The 25,636-nt window shown below is 41.6% G+C and overlaps 1 protein-coding gene across 4 annotated transcripts in view; it reads right to left on the bottom strand.

Moving 5' to 3' along the window:
• Positions 1-21,930, bottom strand: part of LOC149811869 (uncharacterized) — a 29,259-nt gene extending 7,329 nt beyond the window's left edge. The window contains exons 1-3 of one of the 4 annotated variants that reach the window (XM_089992833.1): positions 21,159-21,930; positions 19,687-19,798; positions 14,292-14,418 (exon numbers count right to left, since the gene is read on the bottom strand). In XM_089992833.1, coding sequence (XP_089848959.1) covers positions 19,719-19,798; positions 21,159-21,822 — 744 coding nt within the window. In that variant the 5' untranslated portion in view covers positions 21,823-21,930 and the 3' untranslated portion in view covers positions 14,292-14,418; positions 19,687-19,718. Of the gene's footprint in view, positions 1-7,741; positions 7,858-14,291; positions 14,419-19,389; positions 19,799-20,395; positions 20,585-21,158 lie in introns of those variants that run through there. The other 3 variants (XM_089992831.1, XM_089992832.1, XM_089992834.1) reach the window with 3 other exon arrangements.
• Positions 21,931-25,636: the final 3,706 nt, after the last annotated feature.

Here is a 25,636-nt window from a genome sequence, read left to right as displayed (position 1 = left end):
GTTAGGCCGATCCTTACCAGTTACACAACTATACCATTGGGTTTTGAACCTGCAAGGTCCCAACACAAGCTGACGTGCAGTAGCTGCTCCTACCAGACACATGGAGCTCAGGTTGGTGCCCTCCCATTACTTTTATTCAGCTTTCACTACCATGTGTTCCATCAGACATAAATGTTTTTCTTTACACCTATGGCCTTTGTGTCATTTTTCATCACAACACAACTACACATAGTTTGATCATTTTTTTTTAAGGAAACAAGACATTTTATTGAACAGAAATTAAAGGCTTAAATGATGAGAGGATTCGTCAAGATAGCAAAGATGTACATCAAAGAGAATAGCAGAAAATGATCAACATTTGGATGCTTGACAAGTCATAAAAGGTCCAAGTTATCTCTTGCCCATCCAAGTAAGATCAACTCCCGCAAATTCACCTTGGCTGTGAGGAACATGTCTGATTAAACAGCCACTAGAATTGATGAGGTAAATTTGCTATGGCCCCTAAATAATCTGTTATTTCTCTCCTCCCAACATGCCACTAGGCCGAGATAAATCACCAAGTCCAAACATGCCTCCATTTATAAGAAAATTTGACAAAAGTAGGGCCAATGATTAGTTTCCTGAAGCATACATTAGGGCTGACTTTCAATTTAATGTCCTTATACAACCCCAAGTTCAAGCCGAAGACCACAAACACTAGTCAGTTGGATTAGTTTGGGTGGTCAACTAATTAAAAGAGTTTAGCTTAGGCGAGTTCAAGGGAACTTGGACTGATAATTAATGCTTTGTAATGGGTATAAGGATCATTTGGTGTGGGCTGAGGTGGCAAGTTGGTTAGTTAGATTTGGGTCCATGAATAATAAGTTTTTGGATGTAATCTTTTTTGGTCTCTTAATGAGAATTGGTTTCTAAACTAGATTGGCTAAAGAATTGGCTATAATTTCTTTGGTTAGAGATCTCCTCATCCTAACTCCCTCACAACCCCCTAACCATCCCAGCTTCCCTCTCCCTTATCCTTCTCTCTCTTCCAAAGTCGCCTCCCACTGCCTCTCTTCCTAGCTTTTCCTATACACTAGTTGACCCTTTCCCTCTTCCCTCTCCTTCATCTTACTTGTGCTTTCACCAGCGCTCGAAATCTCTTGATGTTCCTAACAAATTGGTATCAGAGTTATATACCCAAAGAATTGGTTCATTCCAAATCACCATCAAGAAAGCTTAAGGATCTCTACTCCGCTAGAGGAGCTCTACTCATTGAAGTTTGGAGAAATCGCCATTCCAATTCAAAGAACATGTGAAGAATAAGGTGTTGCACCTTAGTTCATGTGTAGATCATTTGGTAAGGGCTGAAAATATGTAAGCTACAGTTATAACTCATCTTGAGAGGTGTTTCTTGAAGAAGATTATCATTCCTGTTGAGCTCTAATGAGAGTCTTCACTCCACTATTGAGTTCCAAGAAGAAGACCATTGGATGATTTTTGAAGAAATTCTATGAGATTTGATAATCAACTTGTTTTGGGTCGTACATATGCTTAAGAATAGTGTATTGTGAGTATATTGGAGTAGAATAAGATTCTCCACATTCTTGGGCCGAATCTTGATTCTCCGCTGTGTGCATGGCCATCTTGGTGTAGTGAAGGTAGCTTGTGTGATTTTCTTGAAGATTTCTCTAGTTCTTGAAGGATTTCGATCCATATGTCGTTTGATGCTAAGAATTGTTGAGTTTGAGAATTCTTGAAGAATTGGGTGCCATTTGGTTGAACTCATGTGTGCCTACAATAGCACCACGTTGGAGTTCCCAGACAATTTTTTGAGAATTACTTGAGTGAGATTTGGTTGAGAATTGAGTTGGATATTGATTCAATAAGGTTTAATCCAAGCCTCATTAGAATTTTCAAGTTCTTGATCTATATCGCCTTAATTGTGAAGTTTGATTGAAATTTCTACTGTTATTGCTTCTTTCTGTTGTTGGATGTAATTTGGTATCTGAAGTGTTGGAGGTCGAATTTTGGTGTTGGGATTCCGTTTGGAGGTAGAGTGACCAAGTTCTTGATCTTGTAAGGAAGGCGAACTCAAGAGAGTTGTATCTATGGTAGAAGGACAAGGAAGATAAAGGAGAGGGAAGAGTGAAGGGGTCGGCTAGTGTAGGGAAAAAAGCTACGGAGAGAGAATGAGGGTGACTTTGAAAGAGGAAAGGATAAGGGAGAGGGAAGCTGGGATGGTTAGGCGGTTGTGAGGGAATTAGTATGATGGGAATCTCTAACAAAAAAAAGTTAGAGTCGATTCTCTAACCAATGTGGCTTAGAGACCAATTCTCATTAAGATATCAAAGAAGATTACATCCAAAAGTTTATTACAAAATGAGAGAGCTCGAGTATTTACATACCCAAAGCTAACTAACCAACTAGACACCTCAGCTAACTAACCCAGCCACCTCAGCTCATACCAAATAACTCATATACCCATTACAAAACACTAATTTTCTGCCCAAGTTCCACTGAATCCGCCTAGGCTAAACTCTCTTAGTTGACCCACCCAAACTAGGTCGGCTGACTAGTGCTTGTGATCTTTGGCTTGACCTTAGGGCTGTAATATGTCCAGCCATGAAGAACAAAAAATAGATTAGAACACCAGGCAGAACCAAAGCATATGGTCTGCTGACTCCAAATCCCCCTTGCATAAGTAGCAACGATTGGCCGAGTTGAAACCCCTTTTTTGAAATGTCTTGAGTGTTGATCTTTACCTCCAACAACGTCCAAGCAGAGAAAGAAGCCCTAAGCGATGGGCCTTTGATCCAAAGAACATCCTTTGGCAACCAAACAATACCTGCCACCAAGCTGCCCACATAAAATAACGCTACTGAAAATCTGCCATCCGTTGTAAGGGCCCAAGAGATTTCACCCTATGAGCTTTGACAATCACCTTCCATACCTGTGACGCTTTCTTCAAAGAAGGGTTCCTAGACCAAGAGGAAATAGACCGAAGATCCGGTATTTTGCCTTTACGAAGCTGGCCAAGGGCGAGATTTCTGTTGCTAAATGCCACCACCATTTGCATAAAAGACCTAAATTCAGGTTGGAGAGTCACCGAACTCCAAGACCTCCTCTATTCAAAGATGTGATAGATTTCCAATTAGGGACTTGGAGGGACCTGATCCGTTCCACAAAAAGCCCCTGAGAATTTTGTTTAATCCATTCTCTACCTTATTGGGCAAGTGAAATAAGGCCATCATATGCAATGGCATGTTTAAAACATGATGAATAAGGATCACATGAATCGACTTTGATAGAAATGCCCCCTCCCAAGATTGAACACAAGATTGAATCTTCTCTTCAAGTGAATACCTGATCTATTGGAATGCACGACCCCGAATGATCTAATGGAAGTGGCGAGGTCGTACAACCAAACAAATTTTCTGCAAAAACCTTGTCATGAAGAGGAGAGAGAAATACGACCAGCATACACTTTTCTTCACTAATCTTCAGCCCCAAGACAACTTCAAAAGCTTGAAGAAGGGTTCAAATTCTAGCCATTTACTTTGGATTTGCATAGCCAAATATCAAAATATCATCTGCTTATTTAAGTATATAGAAATTGTCTAGAGTTGGGAGATGAAACTGCTGGATAAAACCTTCAGCAAGGGCTTTCCTAAAAATTGAATTTAATGCTTCCCCAATGATATTGAAGAGAATAGGGGATAGAGGGCAGACTTGATGCAAACCCTTTTGCTTACAAAAGAATTCTCCTCTCCCCATTAATATACAGAAATTTCCGCTGAAGAAATCAACTCCATAATCCAATTTATGAAGTGATCATCAAAGGCCATGTCATGCAAGCATTTCTTCAAGAAAGACCATCTCACCGTATCAAAAGCTTTATAAATATTTAACTTGAGGACAAAGAAAGGAGTTCCTGAAACTTCCAAAAGAAAGAACCACCTCATTTGTGAAGAACCCTATCATGTAAAGTAACTCCTTTAAGAAAAGCCGTTTGGAAAGAGAATATGACCAAAGGTAGCACCCTTTGGTCATAATCTCATTGAAAGAAGCTTTGCCAAAATCATATAAATGTCATTAAGCAGAGAGAGAGAGAGGGCAGAATCTAGAAATATCCTCAGCATATAAATCCTTAGGAATAAGCAGGAATTCATATTTATTTAATTATTTTAATAACACCCCATTAACATGAATTCCGTCACCACATCCATTAGATCATGCTTATAAACATTTCAAAAGCATTTGAAAAAGTGCCAAGGGTAATCGTTAGGGCCAAGGGCCTGACCTGAGGGAAGACACCACATGGCCTCCTTGATATCATCCAAAGAGAGGAGGGTCCTACAAGTGAGATAGCTTGTTCCAACTAGATACATCAAAGGGGAAGATTTTTAAAAGAGCCCCCGTCCAAAAAAAGACTTGTAGTAGTTTAAAGCCACAAAAATGATACGCTCCTTCAAACATTTGCTGGCCAATTTTCAACACACCAACCCTATTAACCCGCTCCAATGCGATGCTCTCATATGGAAAAAATTTGTATTGAACTCTCCACATTTGAGCCAAGTGATGCGGGACCTTTGAGGCCAACCTCTTTTCGATATCACCATGTTTGAATGCTATGACTGAGTTCAAAGAGCGATGGGAGCTTGTTCCACAAGTCCACATGCTCCTCTCCCTATCGAGGTCATCAGGAGATAACGAATCAACCCAAGTTTGAATCTCTAACAACTGCCCTTCCCCATTCATGAATCTCTTGAAACTTAGAACCCTTGATTTCCTTGATCCATCTTTTAATATGACCCCACAATAGCTTTAATTTGGATGGTAGATGAAAAGCCACCCAATAACCTTGGACAGGTCAAGACCATCATCATTCAGCAATCCCATCGAGAGAATTTGGAATAGATAACCACCAATCTTCAAATATGAATTTCTTGATTGATTTCAAAGCTCAACCAAATTCAAGCCCCATCGCACCATGATCGGATCCAACCCAAGGACAAACAAAAGCAGTTAAGTCATGATACGCTTCAATCAAATCCAATGAAGCCAAAGAATGGTCCAAGTTCCTTAGACATGGAACTTGCCGATTATTAGACCAAGAGAAAAGCAAACCCCTTGCAGGAATGTCATAAAGCCTCCACCTTTGCATTTGGTCAATGATCTATTGCCATTAAAACCCCCCACCACACACCAATACTTTTGCTGAAGAAGACCAATATTGTCCAGCTCCGTCCACAGGTGCTTTTTCCTCTGGCCCGTGATCGGCCCATACACCACAGTCAACATAATTAAGAGGGTCCACCAATGAGGAGCAGGAAAACAAAATGGATAAGAAAAAGTCCACAACCTTCACCAACTACCTGACCACTCCAGCCCTCCAACAAATGAGAATGCCTGCACACCCTGCCCCCCGCCCCCCGCCCCCACAGCTCCCGCTGAGGGCTTAAAACAGAATTGGCAATCTCTTCAAATTATGTTGAAGATGTTTACATCCATAGATTCAAGCTTGAATTTTGCAAATGCAAGGACGTTAAAATTTTGATATTTTCTCCAATTTTCAAGGAAATATTATTTTTCCTTGGAGTTTAAGCCCCTTGCATTCCAAACCAAACCTTTATTGTGGAATGGAATTAAGATCTCCTTGCTAGTCGACAGGCACGACTGCCATCAGCTTCAACGTACTAGATCACGTTCAAATTCCTGATCTCATTCTTCAACTTTGAGAGACAGGGACTTTTACGATAGCCAACTAGTTTTGGATTACCCCACCAAGAAGAAACCTTCACCTATAGTGATTGATTTATCTTTTCTGCATCATCTCTTGGATTTCTAATATCGAGCTTGTTGCAGGTGCCGAGGACAGTATCCCCCAAAAGATTGGAAACTAGGTCATGTTTGGAAGGACAAAGAAGGAATCAGTTTCGAACTGGGCCTTGTTAAAAAACAAAGAACTGATTGAATTAAGAGACTATGGAGGAGAAATGAAGAAATAACGCGTATATTCATGGTTCGGCCAAAGGCCTACATCCTCAGAAAAAGCTCTTGCATCCTCTTTCTTTTTTTCTTTTCTTTTATTTTATTTTATTTTATTCAATATCTCAACTTACACATTTATATAAGTTACGGGATAAGGATAGACGATCATTTTGGAAACTATAAATTATCACCTTCCTTGATAAGTGATAATCATTGGGATTGCAACTGCCCTCCCAGATAAATAATTACCTTGAAAACTGCTATTTATGATAGGTGATATCCTTTTATATCGTTATAGATTCCAACAATCCCTACGAAAGGCAAGAGGTCGGTTGGGACAATACAAGCCAACTTGTCAACCAGGAGGGCTTGAGAACGTGAATGAGGCCACACATCATGGAAAAGAGATTTTCAAGGGAAGAATGAGAGAAACTGAATAATGGGAATAGGGAGATAATATTTGAAAATCAAAGGGGGGCAAAGAGAAGGAAATGGAAAGGAGGGGTGAACTCCTTGGAATAATCGGCTCGTCAATTAAAATTATTACCAATGATGAGGCATCATTGATACATACAGAGAAGGAATTGTGAGTTCTTATTGCTTCTATTTTTTCAGAAAGATTCTTGTCATTTGTGTCCACCTATTCAGCATGTTGACAAAGAAAGGGTCATGCAATACATACATTATGTAGACTCCTAATACTACGTCATGTTGAAGATACGGGTGGCAATCGGGTCGGGTTGGCGGGTTGGCGTGTCAGCATACCTCAACCCGAACCCGACCCGTTTATTAAATGGGTCGGCTGTGGCAAACACGAACCCGACCCGTTTAATAAACGGGTAACCCGACACGACCTGCCAACCCATTTAATAAATGGGTTGGGTCGGGTAAACGGGTTTTCAGGTTGGCGGGTCAGGTTGGCGGGTCGGGTTGGCGGGTTGACGGATCGGGTTGGCAGGTTGACGGGTCGGGCAGGCGGGTTGGCGGGTTGACCCACCCGCCTAACCCGTTTATTAAATGGGTCAGCCGGGTTGGCGGGTTGGCATGCCCCCAACCCGAACCCGACCTGTTTAATAAACGGGTTACATGGGTCGACCCGTTTATTAAACGGGTTGGCTTAAGCCCAACCCGAACCCGCCTAACAGGCGGGTTGGCGGGTCGTGTCAGAAATTGCCACCCCTAGTTGAAGATCGATAATTTACAGGATATAAATAGAAACTAACAAATGATGCAAGCATGGACATGGTGTGTGTGTGTGTGTGTGTGCATGCGCACACACAAGGAAACAAATTTTATGAAGCACTTCAAGTTTCCACAACACTTCGGTGTATGTTTAGAATGTATAACTTGACCATGTTTTCCAGCATTTCATTAGGTGTAGCTCTTGTCTAAGTTTAATGCGATGAATATCTATCATGAAAACAGGACCATAATTGTTGAATTTGAAGCAAATGAAATACTCTGTGAAAACCACCATATAAAAAGAAAAGTCCAGCTTATAGTATTGCTATTATTTCACTAACTAAAATGCTTAAATTGGTTGGTAATCAGCAACAAAAAATTCAAGAGTTCAAAGCTGATAGATGAATGACCCTAACTTCCAAAGCATACTCCTGAATATGAAAGAGGGGAAAAAAAAGTACAAGTTGAACAGTAAATATGTGCCTAATTAGGTCAAATATTGTACATCGAGAGAGTGATGCATAGAACAAAACCACATGATATTGATATCCCTAGAACAAAACCACATGACATCGACATCCCTAGTTACCTTGTCAAAGATGGGGAACTCAGCTTTGAATCAAGTGCAAGCAAATTCCACAATCTCCTCAATGTTTCCTGATTCTTGGCCAGCAAAGTTATTCCAAGGAAATGCTATCTCAAATCCTAAATGGGGAAATTAACAATGACATTAAAATGGTGCATCCTATTCTAAAAAAAAAAAATAAAGTAGATTGCCACAGAAAAATAATGCTAAGAATCCTCTAGCAAAAGCACTAACTCACCTTGGTTCTTATACTTTTCATAAAAAACATCCAGTTCCTTGTAGTTTGAGTTTATTAGACCATCGAATAACACACAAAGGAGACATTTAATCTTTAGCTCATCATAACATAGAGACAAAGGAACAACACCATATTCAATCATTAGAATGGATTATTACCTTTCCCGAAACAATTGAAAGAAGGGTACCAAGTAGCTAAACAAGGACACAGAACTAGAAAGGCACAAACAGGCAAATTTAGTTTCATATTTATGAAGATTGTAGCTTAGAAAACTAGTGAAAAATGACATTAGATCATGTACCCATGCAGCATTTAAATTTATGGAATCTAGTACAATATAGATGTGTATATGGAAAAATTTGCAAACACCATTTATATGTTCTTAGAAGCTTACCTTTTTAATACTGGCATCATTTTGTTTCATCACTACAGTTCCATTTTATTTATAGCTTTCAGTTTTAGCTAATTACAGTCCTCTTGATAATAGCTTTACCAGGCGTATTAAATTAGAGAGGCATATCCCTTACTTTTTCAGGTGACAACTTACATGACACCTGATCTTTTCAGGTGACAACTTAGATAAGTTGTTTGACCAAGGCACCTAAAATTTTCAGCGGCAAAAGAACACCCATTAAGAAAAAATCAATTGCCCAGATTTGTCATATTTTCTAATTCGTGGCCAATATCTGTATTGTGCCTAAAAGCTAGCTAGTCCCACCCACCTCTTTAGCGGTTTTAAAAACCATTTTTTTGTAAATTTAGTTTACATTTCAACCGATCAACAAATCTTGGTCAGCCAAACATATTTTGGGGTTTAGTCTAAATTTTGCGATCCATATATAGATTTTGAAAATCAAGGGCTCTTGATCACCAAGGACACAAAAAAAGAAATTTCCACATGCTGGTAGCGGCATCAAGGGACGTTGGACCTTAAATCAAGAACCAAAGCTATCAACTTTCATAACTTTGCTAGGTGATCAGCTAATGCTTGTCCCTTGATTAATTTTTGCTAAACATATTTTATATCAAATTCCATTAGCAACATTTGCCATTGAGCTGTTCTTCCAGTTAAGATTGGTTTCTCAAAAAGGTACTTGATTGGATCCAACTGAGATATGATCTTAACTACACATGAAGCTTGTGTCACCTAAACCAATGCTAGGCATGTTCTCTCTAATTTATTATACCTTCTCTCATAATCAACAATAGATTGTAGCATCAATGACCTCGTCCGCGATGGCGTCAACCCGGCCACAGTGAACTGCTTTGCTCCCTCCACGAAGAAGTCGTCCGAACTTCGTCGCCCTCCATGAAGAAGTCTATTTAAATCGAGCAATGAAGCGGTCGGTTTAAATTTTGAACGGAAAAAGAGGGAAAATTTCGCGCTCTAGATGGGTCGATTTAAATAAAAAATTAGCGACGGATTTAGCGAGGGATTTTTTTGTCCCTAATCCGTCGCTAAGTAGCAACAAATTAGCGAGGAAAAAATTTTCTCGCTAAATCCGTCGTTAAATATTTTTCTTGTATTGAGAATTAGCGACAAAAAACTGTCGTCGCTAATCCGTCGCTAAATAGCGATGGATTAGCGATAAAATTTGTTTTCATCGCTAATTTCACAAATCATACGAATGTTAGCGACGAATAGTTTTCTCTAGCTAATCTATCACAAATTTGCGACGGAAAAAATCCGTCGCAAATTTTCATCGCTAATTAACATTTTTCTTGTAGTGCACGCTCAACAACACCACCACACACCACAGCCTCCCATGACTTTATGTTCTTCATTCCTCCATTTTCCTTCTCTAGATTTTTTTTCAAAATGAAATGAACAACCTCCCTCTTCCCCCCCCCCCCCTTGGATTCTTAAACTCCAAGAATGGAGTGTCATAAAGTGAGGGGGTGTCATACCAATGCAGCCTTTATTCCAAAGTCGAACTTCACTGTCTTTGGTTGAAGCATTGAATCGTGTCCAACAACTCTTTTGACTTCTGAGTCAAAAGCAAATTCAAAATAGGACTAGATTGGTCCAAGCACGGGTGGCACCAACTAGGGTTCATATGGAGTTTGGATCTGGATCTTTGATAAGATCCAAATGAGTTGAAATCTGGACTCTACACAGAAATGCATTAAAATAAAATGCAAATAAAAATAAAAACTACCCTTAATCCCCATACACCCTATAGTACCACAAAAAGATTCTACAAGCCACTAGAAATATTCGGATCCATAGAATTCAGTACCTAAATAATAATAATAATAATAATAATAATAATAATAATAATAATAATAATAATAATAATAATAATAATAATAATAATAATAATAATAAAATGCAAAAAAATTCTAGTATGATTCCAAACATGCAAAATGAGAAGGCCAAAAGCAAAATATCTCAGAACTTGAAACATGATAATTAGCAAATGGATTTTATAGTTTCTCGGAGATCCAATTGGACTCAGATAGTCCTGAACGATTGGATTTGTAATGAGTCGCATCCTGGATTGGGTTTGGTGAATTGGATTTGGATCCAATTTATCTTCAATGTTCGGTTTTTCAGGATGTTTTGCATCAGGACCTACCATATAAAACACCATGTTGATGAGTCTATAGCTGGATACAAGGCTTGACTTGTAGCCAAAGATTATAGTCAACAAGAGAGAAAGGCTAAATGATGCATTAACTAGATGTCAACAATGTATTTAGACATGATTTTCTTAAGGAAGAGGTGTATATGAGTCATCCTATCGAATTTGAAGACAAAAAGTTTTCTCACTATGTGTACAAACTCAATGAGTCTCTCCAATATTTACTTTAATTGGGCTTTGTTGGTTCTAATGTCGGCACCTCTCTACTTATTAAAATAACAAAAGAAATAATATTATATATTTTGGTCTATGTAGATGGCATAATTGTTACATATAACTCAAGGAAGAAAGTGCAACAACTTATTGAAGGCTTTAGAAATAAATTCTCTATAAAAGATCTAGGGCGATTGCATTATTTTTTGGATATTGAAGTCATACCCAATGATAATGGAATTATTTTATCTTGGAGGTGGTACATCTATGTTCTTTTGGTTAAAACCGAAATGGAGAATGCAAAACCTCTCGTCACTCCTGCTGCAACAATTGTTTAGCTATCAAAATTTGAAGAAAAGCTTATAGACAATTCATCAAGCATTGTAGGTGCATTACAATATGTAATATTTTGTCAATAAAGCATTTAACTTCATGCACCAACCCATAGAAGTGCACTGGGCTCATGTCAAATGAATTCTGAGGCACCTTAAGGGCACCATAAACATGAGACTTCATATGACTCATTCAAAGTCTTTCAAACTTGAAGCTTATAGAGATGCCCACTGGACACAGTGCCCGAATGACAAAAGATCTACCAGTGGTTATCTTACATTCATGGGGTCCAATCTATCATCTTGGAGTTCAATCAAGCAACATTCTGTTTCAAAATCTAGAACAAAAGTTGAATATAAAGCCTTGGTCGGAAGAGCTTCATATCTTCTTTGATTGAAACAGCTCGTTAAGGAAATTGACATCAACTCTCCCAGTCCTACTCTAGGGTGTGACAACTCGGGAGCAACCTACTTGGCAATAAATCTCAAGTTTTATGCTATGTGAAAATTGATTTTTATTTTCTTCAAAAAAAAAGGTAGTAAGGCATGAAGTTGAAATAAAGTTCATTACTTCACAAAATCATCTGGCCTTACGGGCCCACAATTTAACTTCCTAAGAGACAAGCTCAATCTCAAGGAGATTGGCTTGAGGGGGACGTGTTGAAGGAGGACCCGATCCAAAAGATCCAAATACCACATCAAAGAATGATCTAGAGGGCGCCAAAATGAAGATGGATCTAATGAAGATTATGCTCAGAAAAACGAGGAGATAAAATCCGATAAACTCTAGCAATTTTATTGTTATCAAGAAGATCCCACCTATCATAGAAGTAGGAGATCAATTGTAGATAGGGTTACCTCCTAGGTAGCTGAGTGATATATATAAATATAACCTCCTCTCGTATTAAAAGACGAGAGAGGAGAAGAAATCTTCACCGTGGACGTATGCTATTATCTAGCTGAACCACATTACTTACTTTGTACATGACTCTGAGTGACGGTGTGAGTGTGGCTTTGCATGCATTATTGTGAAACTGTGCATGAGATTACTGCGTGACTGGCACTCGATACCTTAACAATACACACACATGTATGAGACATTGTAGAACAGATGAAAATGATATTTTTTCAGTCCACCATCGCCCTCTTCCATCTTTGGTGCCACCACTAGGGATGCACAAGGAACCAAGCAGGCTCGGCTCAGGCGCATCCGTTCCTTAAATGAGCCGGGCCTAAACAGTAGGCTAAAGCTGAAACGAGCTATCGAGCTGAGCCTGAATGACCCGACAAGCTCGATAAGGCTCAGCTCAAGCTGGACCGGGTATTAGGACCGGACCCGACCTGCTCCTCACTAACCAGCCCCAGGTTACTTACTATTTTGATTTTTGAAAGTGAAAATAGGGTTTCACTTTCACTTTTTTCCCTTTCCCCTTTTTGATCTTCCCCTCCCATCCCACAGGCTCCTGTTTGAGCTCCCCCTCCAGCCTCCGCTCCTCGCATCACTATCGGCAGCCAGACGGTGTCTCTTGTAGGGATGGCAGATGACCGGGGGGAAAACGGGCTCCCGCCCCACCCCGCCTCACCTCATTTGGACCGAGGATGGAGGGCATAAAATGGAGATGAAGGTTAAAATTCATCCACGTGCGGGGGATGGACTTACACTTTCCCCGCCCGTCCCCGTTCCAATCCCCGCCTTGCCCTACCCCATCCCCAATCCTTTTAAGGGATGACAATAGACCGAGGGGAAACATGGTCTCTCCCCACTTCACCCCCGTTTGGACCGGGGATGGAGGCAGGGGTGGAGGTTTAAATCCATCACTATGCGGGGATGGAGGTTCGGGTTTTGAGACGGGGAGGGGGTGTCCCCCAGCCACCCCGTCCATTGCCATCCCATCCCTAGTCTTACCCCCTACTAATTTCTCATTTTTGTTTGTCTTCCCCTACTGTCCATGGCAATTCTTGGGTTTTACGAAGAGATCTTGCCTGCATCATATGGTTCAGATCGTGAATTTGGGTGGGCTGGATTCCAAGAAGGCGGTGATGAAACCACCCCGCCAACTTTCTCAGAATCGTAGATGGTGAAGAGATTGCCAGTGAAATTGTAGATCAAGGAGTGTAGGCCACCGCGCAAGAGGTCCAAGTTTTAGGTGGCATTCCAGCAGGTAGGGATTGAATTCATCGCGAAGCAGGTTATATGTCCCCCCCCCCCCCCCGAACAGGGGAGTTAGCTACATCTCATGTTCGGGGGTCCCAAAGAGCACCACGTATGTAAGCATGTGTGTCTCATATCCCCATGTTTGTCAGCATTAATTAGCGTTGGAGTTTGATGCGATTGCAAAGACTTAAGTACCCTCTCCTCCATTGGTGCCAAAAAAAAATGATGATTCTTGAAAAGGAGTGGTTGTAAAGACTTAAGTGCCCCGAAGATGATTATTTAAGACTCAGTCTCTGCACTGCAAGATTATCCGAGAAAGAAATCTCCCCTGTAGAAGGCCATGAACATCAACCCTCTCACTCTCTCTCTCCCTTCTATTTCTGCTTTTGTGCACATCCAACAGAAGATCCTACATTGCTCCATCAAGCACCGACTGACCTGCACATTGACTATTGTGGAGCCTGATTCAGAGTTTTTACCCTTACAGGAGGAGGGTTTGGGGGCTCATCCCTGCGTGGGTAGCATCATTCAATTAAATGAGTTGTAGATCCTGATTTAGAGTTTTTACCCTTACAGAAGAGGGGTCTGGAGGCGCCTCCCAGCGTGGGTAGCATCATTCAACTTGAAGAGTTGTGGAGTCTGATTCAGAGTTTTTACCCTTACAGAAAGGGGGGTTTGGGGGCTCCTCCCAATGTGGATAGCATCGTTCAACTTGATTCATTGTGGAGCCTGATTCAGAGTTTTTGCCCTTACAGGAGAAGGGTTTGGGGGCTCCTCCCAGCGTGGGTATGTAACGCCCCAAAATTTCGACTTGTGATTTCGAAAACCTCATCGAAAAACCTTTCAAAGATTTAAAGTTTGAACTTTTAAAAACGACAACGGAAGACATTTAGAAAGGAACACAAGTCAATAATCTTGGGTACGTTAGCTGAAAAAAAAAACCCATCATTCACATGTGCAACAAATTAAAGGAATTTAAGAAATAAGACAATAGATTAAAATCTGCAGTTTATTACAAAATGAGCATTTTATTCCAAAGTTCAATAAATCTAAGAAAACTCTAAAAAATCTCAAAGCCAAGCCGCCAGCAGAAAGAAGATAAATCTTGATCCATGTTGCACCACGCCATCGACTGCCAGTGACGTCCTACTCCTCACCTGCCCATGAAATGGGTCAGTTTCATAACAAACCAGTAGGTGCACGAAACAGATGAGTAGAATAAAACAAAACAGGGCATTCATGAGATAAACAGTTATGATATTTAAGCAATTAAAACAATTATAGTCTATTCTAACAAATGTATAAGTGCAAAGAGATGTTAGTTGAAGCAGTGTAAGTCTTAGCCATCTACAACTATTCATGAATATATTCTTTAAGTTCTGATATTAACTGGCCTGTGGGTACGCACAGACGCGAAACGTAGAAACAGCCGAGACCGATCCGGGGGTTTATTATGTCAGGTATTTTTCATTAACCCGGATGGCTGACTGAGTCCGCTCCTAAGGGGATGGTCAGTGACCAAGAGAGTAAATCCCCAAAGGCATTCGTGGCCCATGGATGCATCCAACTTCTGCAGAAGTGCCTGGGAGTTACCACCTAGGATAATTTATGGTAATCCCAATTCCCCTAACTCCGATGACTGGGGAAAACCGAGTCTTTTGCTCGTGGGGTGGTTGTTAACAACCTTTCCATCAGAGTCTTTGTACCATCCATCCTCTCTTTTGATGAACCGTGAAGATCGGATGGGTACAACGGGGGTTTCTTAACCGCCGCCCCATCCTACATGCTCTGGTCCATTAGACCCACTCGAGCATCTTGCCTGTGAAGGCGAAATGGTCACCATTTTATGTGATCTCAGCATTTTGCTAATAGCATTCATCGAGGTTGCCACAACCTCATCATCCCACCATCGTAACCCACATGGGACATACTTGTCCAAAAGTACGATCGTACCTTCCTAGAGGTACAATTACGATGAGAGGGCAACATAATGGTTTATGATTCTTTTGTTTCCTACATGACATATTTTGCTTTTTTGAGCAATTGGCTTGTGGAGGCCGATATTATCAAATTCGGTAAAGTATAGATTTCACCCTTCAATACCCTCCATGATCTTACATAAAATTCATACTGTACCTGCCTTAAGGTTCGGTTATAATGGCAATTGCAGTGGTTTTGAATCTCTTCACAAAGTCTATCTCAAGTATGCAGTTTCAAAGGAATAAGCATGCATAATAGACAATTATGAGTTAAGCACTCGTACACGTAAACAGGCATGACAAGTAAACTACTTGATTCTTTCTAGAATGAGTCTACCCAGAGGATTTACATTATGAAATAAAAGAATCACAAAGAGTAAAACATGGATCAACAAATATTTCTTCAGAGTCGCAAATATGCAAAATAATTATTCTATCTCAGAAGTCTTATTTCATTTTGTTCATACACACTATTAGTGCGACTTTCCCCTACCTCGGGATGTCGTGCAGCTGCGTGCGTCTACGCGTGTAGATGATACGAGGCTCGGGCCGCGGAGCCAGAGCGGGGGGTCCGATGCGAGGTCTGCAACAGTGCTACGTTAATTATAATGCGGAGAAGTAGAAAAACAAGCCTGACTATAGGAGAAAAAGAGAGGCAGCAGGGGTGTGCCCCTGCTGGCCGAAAACCGAAACACGACAAGGGCGAGCCCTTGCCTGCAGACAGCCGCGGGAAGACAGGGCTGAGCCCTCTGCCAAAAACAAATAGCGTGGCGGCAGGGGAACAACCCCTGTCGACAGCCACCAAGTGGCAGGGGCTGAGCCCCTGCCGACAGCAAGAAGTGGCAGGGGCTCAGCCCCTGCCAACAGCATACAGTGGCAGGGGCTCAGCCCCTGCCAACAGCATACAGTGGCAGGGGCTGAGCTCCTGCCGACAACAATGGATGGCAGGGGGCCAGCCCCTGCCGGAAGCATAAGGATGGCAGGGGGCCAACCCCTGCCAGAAGCACATGGATGGCAGGGGGCCAGCCCCTGCCGGAAGCACCAGACGGCAGGGGCCAACCCCTGCCGACAGCAAGAAGGGGCAGGGGCTGAGCCCCTGTCGACAGCGAGAAGTGGCAGGGGCTGAGCCCCTGCCGACAGCACTGGACGGCAGGGGGGGCCAGCCCCTGCCGAAAGCACAGGTCGGCAGGGGCCAACCCCTGCCGACATCACGAAGTGGCAGGGGCTGAGCCCCTGCCGACAACACAGGTCGGCAAGGGGCCACCCCTGCCGACAGCACAGGTCGGCAAGGGGCCACCCCTGCCGACAGCACTGGACGGCAGGGGGGGGCAGCCCCTGCCGACAGCACAGGTCGGCAGGAGCCAACCCCTGCCGACAGCACGAAGTGGCAGGGGCTGAGCCCCTGCCAACAACAAAGGTCGGCAAGGGGCCAACCCCTGCCGACAGCACAGGTCGGCAAGGGGCCACCCCTACCGACAGCACAGGTCGGCAAGGGGCCACCCCTGCCGACAGCACTGGACGGCAGGGGGGGGCAGCCCCTGCCGAAAGCACAGGTCGGCAGGGGCCAACCCCTGCCGACAGCACGAAGTGGCAGGGGTTGAGCCCCTGCCGACAACACAGGTCGGCAAGGGGCCAACCCCTGCCGACAGCACTGGACGGCAGGGGGGCCAGCCCCTGCCGAAAGCCACAAGGTGGCAGCAAAAAGGGGGTGCCGCAGGGGCCACCGGTCCTCTGCCGACACTCCGGCGATCCCCAGCGAGAGAAGGAGACGACAGGGGCTGCGTAAGCCACCTATCGGCCCCGATGGCACAGGGAGGCGGTGGGAGGCCGCGGCAGCGGCTGTGAGTCGCCTGCCGGCCTCCCGGCGAGGTGGCAGGGAGGGGGTGAGGAAGAGAAGAGGGAGGAGAAGAGAAGAACGGCGTACCTGGGAGTGGTGGCCGACGTCGGCGGCAGGCGCAGCAGGGAAGGAGACCGGCGCGGGGGAGGAAACTCGAGAGGGGAGGCATGCCTCCCCTCGCCCTCCAGCGATGCTCATAAAGAGCTCAGGGGGGGTGATGAAAGGGGAAACCTCGGTGGGTTTCCCCAATCAACCCGAAAACGAAGGGGGAGAAGAGGGGGGGGGGGGGGGGGGGGGGGGCGCTCGGGATCCTGCGTCGGGTTACTTAAAACCCTAAAGAAAAAAAATTGGGGCCCGAGTCCAAAACAATTTTTTTTTTTTTAAAAGGGGTTTTTACAGGGTAGCATCGTTCAACTTGATTCGTTGTGGAGCCTGATTCAGAGTTTTTGCCCTTACAGGAGAAGGGTTTGGGGGCTCCTCTCAGCGTGGGTAGCATCGTTCAACTTGATTCGTTGTAGAGCCTGATTCAGAGTTTTTGCTCTTACAGGAGAAGGGTTTGGGGGCTCCTCCCAGCGTGGGTAGCATCGTTCAACTTGATTCGTTGTGGAGCTTGATTCAGAGTTTTTGCTCTTACTGAAGAAGGGTTTGGGAACTCCTCCCAGCGTGGATAGCATTGTTCAACTTGATTCGTTGTGGAGTCTGATTCAGAGTTTTTGCTCTTACAGGAGAAGGGTTTGGGGGCTCCTCCCAGCGTGTGTAGCATCGTTCAACTTGATTCGTTTTGGAGCCTGATTTAGAGTTTTTGCCCTTACAGGAGGGGGGTCCGGGGGCTCCCCCAAGCACGGGTCCCGGGTGTCATGGTGAAAAACTACACATGGTGTCGTGGTGAGAAAGACATATGTTTATTCCAAGCAAGGTTGGAAGAAATCAATGAAAAATCCAACAAGGAGCATGTCAGAATCAAGATGTGGATGTCAAGCGAGATTCAAAAACACTATAAATCGCTATAGCGATTTGTGGAAGACACTACAAATCGCTATAGTGAGATCCAAAAACACTATAAATCGCTATAGCGATTTGCGGAATACACTACAAATCGCTATAGTGAGATCCAAAAACACAATAAATTGCTATAGCGATTTGCGGGAGACACTACAAATCACTATAGTGAGATCCAAAAATATTATAAATCGCTATAGCGATTTGCGGAAGACACTACAAATCGCTATAGTGAGATCCAAAAACACTATAAATCGCTATAACGATTTGCGGAAGACACTATAAATCGTTGATGAAAAGCCGGATAACACTATAAATCGTTGTAGGGCTCATTGGAGATCTGAAAATACTACAAATCATTGTAGGAAAGCCCGATAATACTAGAAATCGCTGTTGGAAGGCCTAAAAAAAATTTGGTCCGGAGGGCGCTGCCCCCCGGGATCCGCGCCGGGGGCAGCCCCCGGACCCCCCTCCTGTAAGAGTAAAAACTATGAATCAAGCTCCACAACTCATCAAGTTGAACGATGCTACAATCAGTGTGAAGGTCAGTCGGTGTTTGATGGAGCAATGTAGGATCGTCTGTTGGATGTGCACAGAAGTAGAGAGAGAAGGGAGAGAGAGTGAGAGGGTTGATGTTCATGGCCTTCTCCAGGGAGAACTCTTTGCCTCTCTTGATTTCTTCTCTAGAGAGAGAGAGGGTTTTACAGTGTTTTACGGAGAAAGAAGAAGAAGACTTTGAAGAGTCAACATCATCCTCGACTTTCTGGATGGAGGACATGTTTGTCCTTTTTTTGAACTGTTTGTTTTTTCTTTTTGAATGAAGGGCATTTTTGTCATTTTCACAAACCATCACTTTATGAGAAGAATAGCAAGAAAGGGTACTGAAGTCTTTGCAACCACACCAGACTCCAATGCTTAGTGATGTCAACATACATGGGAATACGAGCCCCATGTGCTTATATACGTGGTGCTCATTCAAAGCCCCGAACACAGACGTGGGATTCAGTGAATCATCGGGGGGGGGGGGGACATACACCACCCTCCCAATTCATTGTTTCTGTGTGTTTTTCGCCTTAAAGTCATTTTTGTTCTATCTTTGCCCTTTTCGTTCTTTCATTTTCTGGGCGGATTTTGTGCATCTGATTCTTTATCGAAGGAATTGTAGGGTTTTTTGTTGAGTCTCTATTGTCAAATTTCTGGATGAATTGGGCGATTTTGTCTCCTATTCTTTCTTTTTTTTTGAAAAAAAGAAATCAATGTGACATTGTGTTATTGGAGTCATGATCTGACTAGCTCAGTCTGTTTCACTCATGACCAGCTAAACGAGCCCAGGTTGAGTCGGCTCAAAACTCGGCAAGAGCCGAGCCTGAACACGAGGTTAAGTGAGTGAGCCGAGCTTAAATAAGCCAAGTTAGGCTCGAGCTCGGCTTGTGTGAATCCCTAGCCACCACTGCCACAGTTGCTGCCATTTTACAACAAGGCCCCGGAAAATTATGCAAATTTAGACACCACGATGCACTTAAGCTTGGAAAACATCAATAGAGGACTCCACGATGCTAAAAGCCTCAAATCAGCACCTTGAGACAGATATGATCTATAGTTATGTATACATTTGGTGTGAGTTCCCAGGTAGCTGAGGATGCTAGCTGCATAGCCTGATAGTGCATGCAACTGCTTGCGCCCAGAACTTGAGCCTAGCTTTTACTTCTTCAGGATGGTCCCCTGAAAAACAGCACCATGATTAGATATAAAGGTCGTAGAAATCATGAAACTAAGCAAGCATCAATGATCTAGCAAACCACGATACGAATCAGAACAACTATCACAGGCTAAAATACAAAGTAGCTCCTGAATTCCAGCTTCCAATTTCCTAAGCATGACCATAATACAAGTACCCTTGAGGTCAAAACATTTTAACCTCATGAATATGAAAGATCCTCACAAAGAACCTAACTTATGTTTGTGTGATTATTAAAAACTGGAAGCTGGATTTTGAAGGCTGCTATGGCTGTGGTGTTCATAATTTTAAGAGATCAAGAACCAGACTAAGGAATTAAATGTGGATTTAGGAGAAGTTGTGGTTTTAACATGTTCAAACATTATCAAGAAGAAGGTGCTTTTAGATGGAACCTTAAGGGAGGGAAATACGAAGAAAAAATGATGAGACAATTTTTTGCATATAAACAATTATCTAATAACATAACAGAACATAATTTCATCTCTTAAAACATGTTGTACCTAACTGAAGACAAACTCTTCCAATTTATCCTTTATTGGACTACTAAAAGTGTAAAATTTTCTCCTGTTATCACAACAATAACTAATTAAGCATAACTTGCAAATCAATATTTATCCCAAATCTTTTAATGTAAGTCTTGAAAGAAAAAAAACGGCAACGGGTCTGGAGAAGGTAAGAAAACACTATTTTTATAATTTATCCTAATTCATCAAATGTCACTTATATAATCTCTCAAGGAAAAAAAATATTGAACCATCAATTTCCCTGTCCTGCAGAAAAGAAACAAAATTGAAAATAGAATTAGCTTCAAATTTCATAATACCAACTAAAGAGAAACATTATATGCCTGAAAAATAGACTATCAAAATTCCAACTAAAATTTTCTTTAAAAGGAATTTTATTCGAAGCTAAACAAATACCAACTTATGGAAAACAAAACAGTCACACAACAAGAGAAAAAACACCAAATTTCACCTTTAAATTTCAGAATACGCATGCTTTCTTAAAAACCAAAATTTACTTCAATTACATAAATACTGACCATAAAAATTGCCTAAAGATGTCTCACAAATCATTCTTAAATTTGAAGTACTTCTGCTTCTTTCATAATACCCATCCAACAACACTAGGACTAGTAGAACTCATTCCATAAGCCCCCAAATTTCCCAATTTTGGAAAGTGGAATTCAGAGGACACACTAAATTAACTGTCCTAAAAAAATCCCACATGATCAACTTCCAAATTCAATCAACAACCTCAAAAACAATGATACCGTTCCAAAACCAAACCAAACACAACCAAGAAAGATTTCCAAATAAGAAAAAGGGAATCCATGGTGCATACCAGGGCCGGAGATCCTCCAATTGGTGATGGGGCTCCCGACTACCGAGCCGGCATCGGAAGACGTGGCCGACGAGTCTGAGGAAGGCGGCTTCTGATGCTCATCCATGAATCTCTGGCTGATGGAGTAGCAGAGCTCCAGGGCAGGCAGGGTGTTGCAGAGCTCAGGGATCTCCTCGTAGCTGAATCTGAACCCTAAGTCCAAGCACCCCTTGAGCTCATGAAGGTCATCATCAGTGAGGCTCATGGTCCCTATAAACCACTTACTAGACCCCTTTCCCTCCTTGTGACGGCCGACATCCTCCTCCTCCTTCTCCTCTGCTGATGGCACATACCCTTCAAGAAAAAACCCACCTTTCTTCTTCCTCCACCACCTGCCCTTCTTTCTAGACACATTCTTGCTCCTCCTCTCGAATTTCCCCGAGATGGGTGCCTCTGTTTCTTGAGTTTCTAAGGTTTCCTGATCCTCCTCAGCTGAGTTCTCCATGGAAACTGGGGTCTCCGGGAGGCCATGATCAACCTCAAAAGAAGAAGAACCCATCTCTTTCTCTCGCTTATGCCTGTGACTTTGAGAGAGAGAGAGCAGCCGCCCCTTTTTAAACAGCTCCGTGTATGCACGACGTGATGCATGGCATGTCTCAATGTCATGTCGTGCATGCATGACCATGTATGGTTCACATCAACAGTATTGACATGATGACATGGACGTGGTAGAGATGAGACACAGACTGCTGTGAGATGATAGCAGGGCCTGTTCGAGGCCGGTGGCGGTGGGGCCCACAGGTGGGGCAGAGAATTCCGGTCATTTAAGATATGTTTGATGGTATGAAATCAAGACAAAGACGGGACAAAACATTGGTTAGGTTCTGTTTGTTTGGACCATACTATGTTCTAAATGTCCGTTGTTCGACGACGATGTATGAACAACTATCGGTGATTTTAAGAGTGAAAATCTGAAGGGTTGATATGAAGACTCCAACAAACCGCTCTTCAACGTCGGTGATAGCCATTGTCGAACCCTGCCAGCGCACGGCGAGCTCAAGGGCATCCTGATTCTTCGCTAAGATGCAGGCCTAAGGCGGGTTCGAGCTCGAACCAGGGACGAAAACCCAAAAGAAATGGCACAACTCCTATCAGAGGGCCTGATGGGCATTTTCTCCGTTCGATTACATAACACCCATCATGAATCATTTTTTTTTTAATAGAGAGAGGAGGTGAGCTAGAGAGGAGGTTTCCAATAAAGAGGAGGTGCTGGAGCTGGAGGCAGGATGGGAGGTTCGAGGGGAAGCCGCCAGAGAGGGAGTTGGCAGAGAGGTCAAAATTCTGGAGGCGGGGAAGGCAAATGCCAGGGGAAAAGAACTGGAGAGGCAGTTTTCGATGAGAAAGAGGTTGTGGAGGGAGGTGGTGTTGAGGAGGGTAGGGAGATGAAGCCGGAGAGGCGATTGTTGTGGAGGTTGGGGTGGCAGAGGAAGTGGAGGGCACCGAGCTTGGAGGGGAGGTAGTTAGAGAGGTTGTGGGAAGAGATGGAGATGGCGACGATGCGTGGAGCATCAGAAATGGTGGTATGGGAGACAACAGACCAGCGACAGGGGTCGACGTCAGTGTCATTCCAATCGAGGAGTGGGTCGGGAGCCGAAGTAGGTTATATGTTACCCTCCCGAACAGGGCATCTCATGCTTGGGGGTCCCAAAAAGCACCACATATTTAAGCATTTGCATCTCATATCCCCATGTTTGTCAGCATTAATTAGTGTTGGAGTTTGATGTGATTGCAAAGACTTAAAGTACCCTCTCCTCCATTGGTGCCAAAAAAAAATGACGATTCTAGAAAAGGAGTGGTTGTAAAGACTTAAGTGCCCCGAAGATGATTATTTAAGACCCAGTCTCTGCACTGCAGGATTATCCGAAAAAAAAAATCTCTCCTGGAGAAGGCCATGATTGACCTCTCACACTCTCTCTCTCCCTTCTCTTTCTGCTTCTGTACACATCTAGTAGAAGATCCTACATTGCTACATCAAGCACGACTGACCTGCACATTGACTGTTGTGGAGCCTGATTCAGAGTTTTTACCCTTACAGGAGGAGGGTTTGGGGGCTCCTCCCAGCGTGGGTAGCATCATTCAAATAAATGAGTTGTGGATCTTGATTTAGAGTTTTTGTTGAGAAACTATGTTTTGATGATACATGATAAATATGATATGCTTTCATGATGCATATATATGATACATGATAAATACATGATATGCTTTCATGAGATATGATAAATATGATATGCTTTCATATGTGAAATTGAATATGTTATATTATGACTGGATATGATGTGCTATGTATTTAACGAGTATTTGATGCAAGGTTATTTCACTTAAGAAGAGTGAAGACAACTTGATCAAGTGCAACTATTTGATGCAATCATACTACTTTGAAGAAAAAGTTTGATGGGCCATACATTCATAAAGATTATCCAAGAAGATCGGCTACCTCAAGATGAATATTTTTTTCTTCTTTAGAGTCATATGTAACAGAACCTTCAGAAGCATGCATATTTCATATTAGACTATATGCTTTGAAATCATACAAGCCATTTATTTAAAAAAAGTTAAGCTTTCATAAAAGGATACATTATGTATATTGTAGCATTTCAAAAACACCTTTTTGAAACAAATCATTGTACTTCCTACAAGCATTTATGAAAGACATTTTGACAAGACATAATAGCTCATGATTTCAAAAGCATTAATTGTAATTTCTTACAAGCATTTATGAAAAAGACATTTTGACAAGATATAATAGCTCATGATTTCAAAAGCATTAATTGTACCTTCTAACATGCATTTATGAAAAAGACAACTTGAAAAGATATAAAAGCTAATGATTTCAAATATGAAAGAAAAAGACAAAATGAATTAATTCATAATACACAAACATTTACGTAAGAAATTTTGGTTCATAATACATAAGCATTTATGTAAGAAAAGACAAATTGTGAAAAGATGTATTGGTTCATAATACATAAGCATTTATGAAGAAAAGACAAAATGTGAAAAGATGTATTGGTTCATAATACATAAGCATTTATGTAAGAAAAGACAAAATGTGAAAAGATGTATTGGTTCATAATACATAAGCATTTATGTAAGAAAAGACAAAATGCATTAGTTCATAATACACAAATATTTACGTAAGAAATTTTGGTTCATAACACATAAGCATTTATGTAAGAAAAGACAAAATGTGAAAAGATGTATTGGTTCATAATACATAAACATTTATGTAAGAAAAGACAAAATGCATTAGTTCATAATACACAAATATTTATATAAGAAATTTTGGTTCATAATACATAAACATTTATGTAAGAAAAGACAAATTATGAAAAGATAATACACAAACATTTATTTGAGAAATGACTATTTGTAATATAAGTATTACTCAAGTATTTAGTGTACTTCACAACCATTCATCTTGAATTGACAATTTGAGAAAACAAATATTAGTTTATATACAAGACAATTGTGTTTGAAAAAGACTTTATTTATTTTAAAATCTACATTCAAGAATGTCGACTTACTTAAAGTCATTATTCTTTCTGTAAGCATTAAAAGCCACCTTAAAAGCATTTGAGAAATGACTATTTATTCAATAATAAAATCCCCACTCAAGAATGTCGACTTACTTAAAGTCATCATTCCTTCTGTAAACATTAAATGTTATTCCAAAAAACTTTTAAGAAATGACCATTTATAAATAAAGCACTCAACAAACATTTATCACACTTACATACATTTATTATAAGTGACGACTTGTAAGAAAAATATTAATATACTAATATTCATTAAATTGAGTAAAGACAAAATTACATGATAGAATATATTCCAACGTTCAATGTACTACAAACCATTAAATTGAGTAAAGACAAAACTACATGATAAACTACACTTCAACGTTCAAAAATACTACAGAACATTTATTATGAGAAAAGACCTAATACAAAGAATAACTTATTTAAAATACACCAACGAATAGTGTACTCCAAAAATGCTTCGTATGGAAAGAAGACTTTTTGAAAAAGTAATATAGTACACTTATCTTTTTCACACTAAGTTGTTTTTGAAATGACCTGACTTCTCATATCCCAAAAGGACAATCATTTCAAAAAAACAACGACTAGTTTTCTAAAGACTATATATATACAAACACAACAGTGTGAAAAGACAAGCAAGCTTTCAACGAGAAAAAATCCTGCTTGACACTCTGAGAAAAGATCTTAGAAAAAGTCAAGAAAAGCTCTCAAAAAAATACAAGAGTGTGTAAGAAAAGAAAAAGATCATTCTGAGAATCTTCATACGTGCATTCATACTCTGCATATCATTCTGAAGGTTCTATAGGAAAGTGTTGTAACTTTCTGATCTCTGCTGTATCCCTTCTCTGTTGAGAGAAGTAGACCTCTGTGAAAGAGAGTGTTTTCCCTTCTCTGTTGAGAGAA

The sequence above is a fragment of the Nuphar pumila genome, chromosome 17 (genome assembly GCF_984573655.1).
Source record: "Nuphar pumila chromosome 17, dmNupPumi1.hap1.1, whole genome shotgun sequence".
NCBI classification, from domain to species: domain Eukaryota; kingdom Viridiplantae; phylum Streptophyta; class Magnoliopsida; order Nymphaeales; family Nymphaeaceae; genus Nuphar; species Nuphar pumila.
This window is presented reverse-complemented; position numbering and strand designations above follow the sequence as displayed.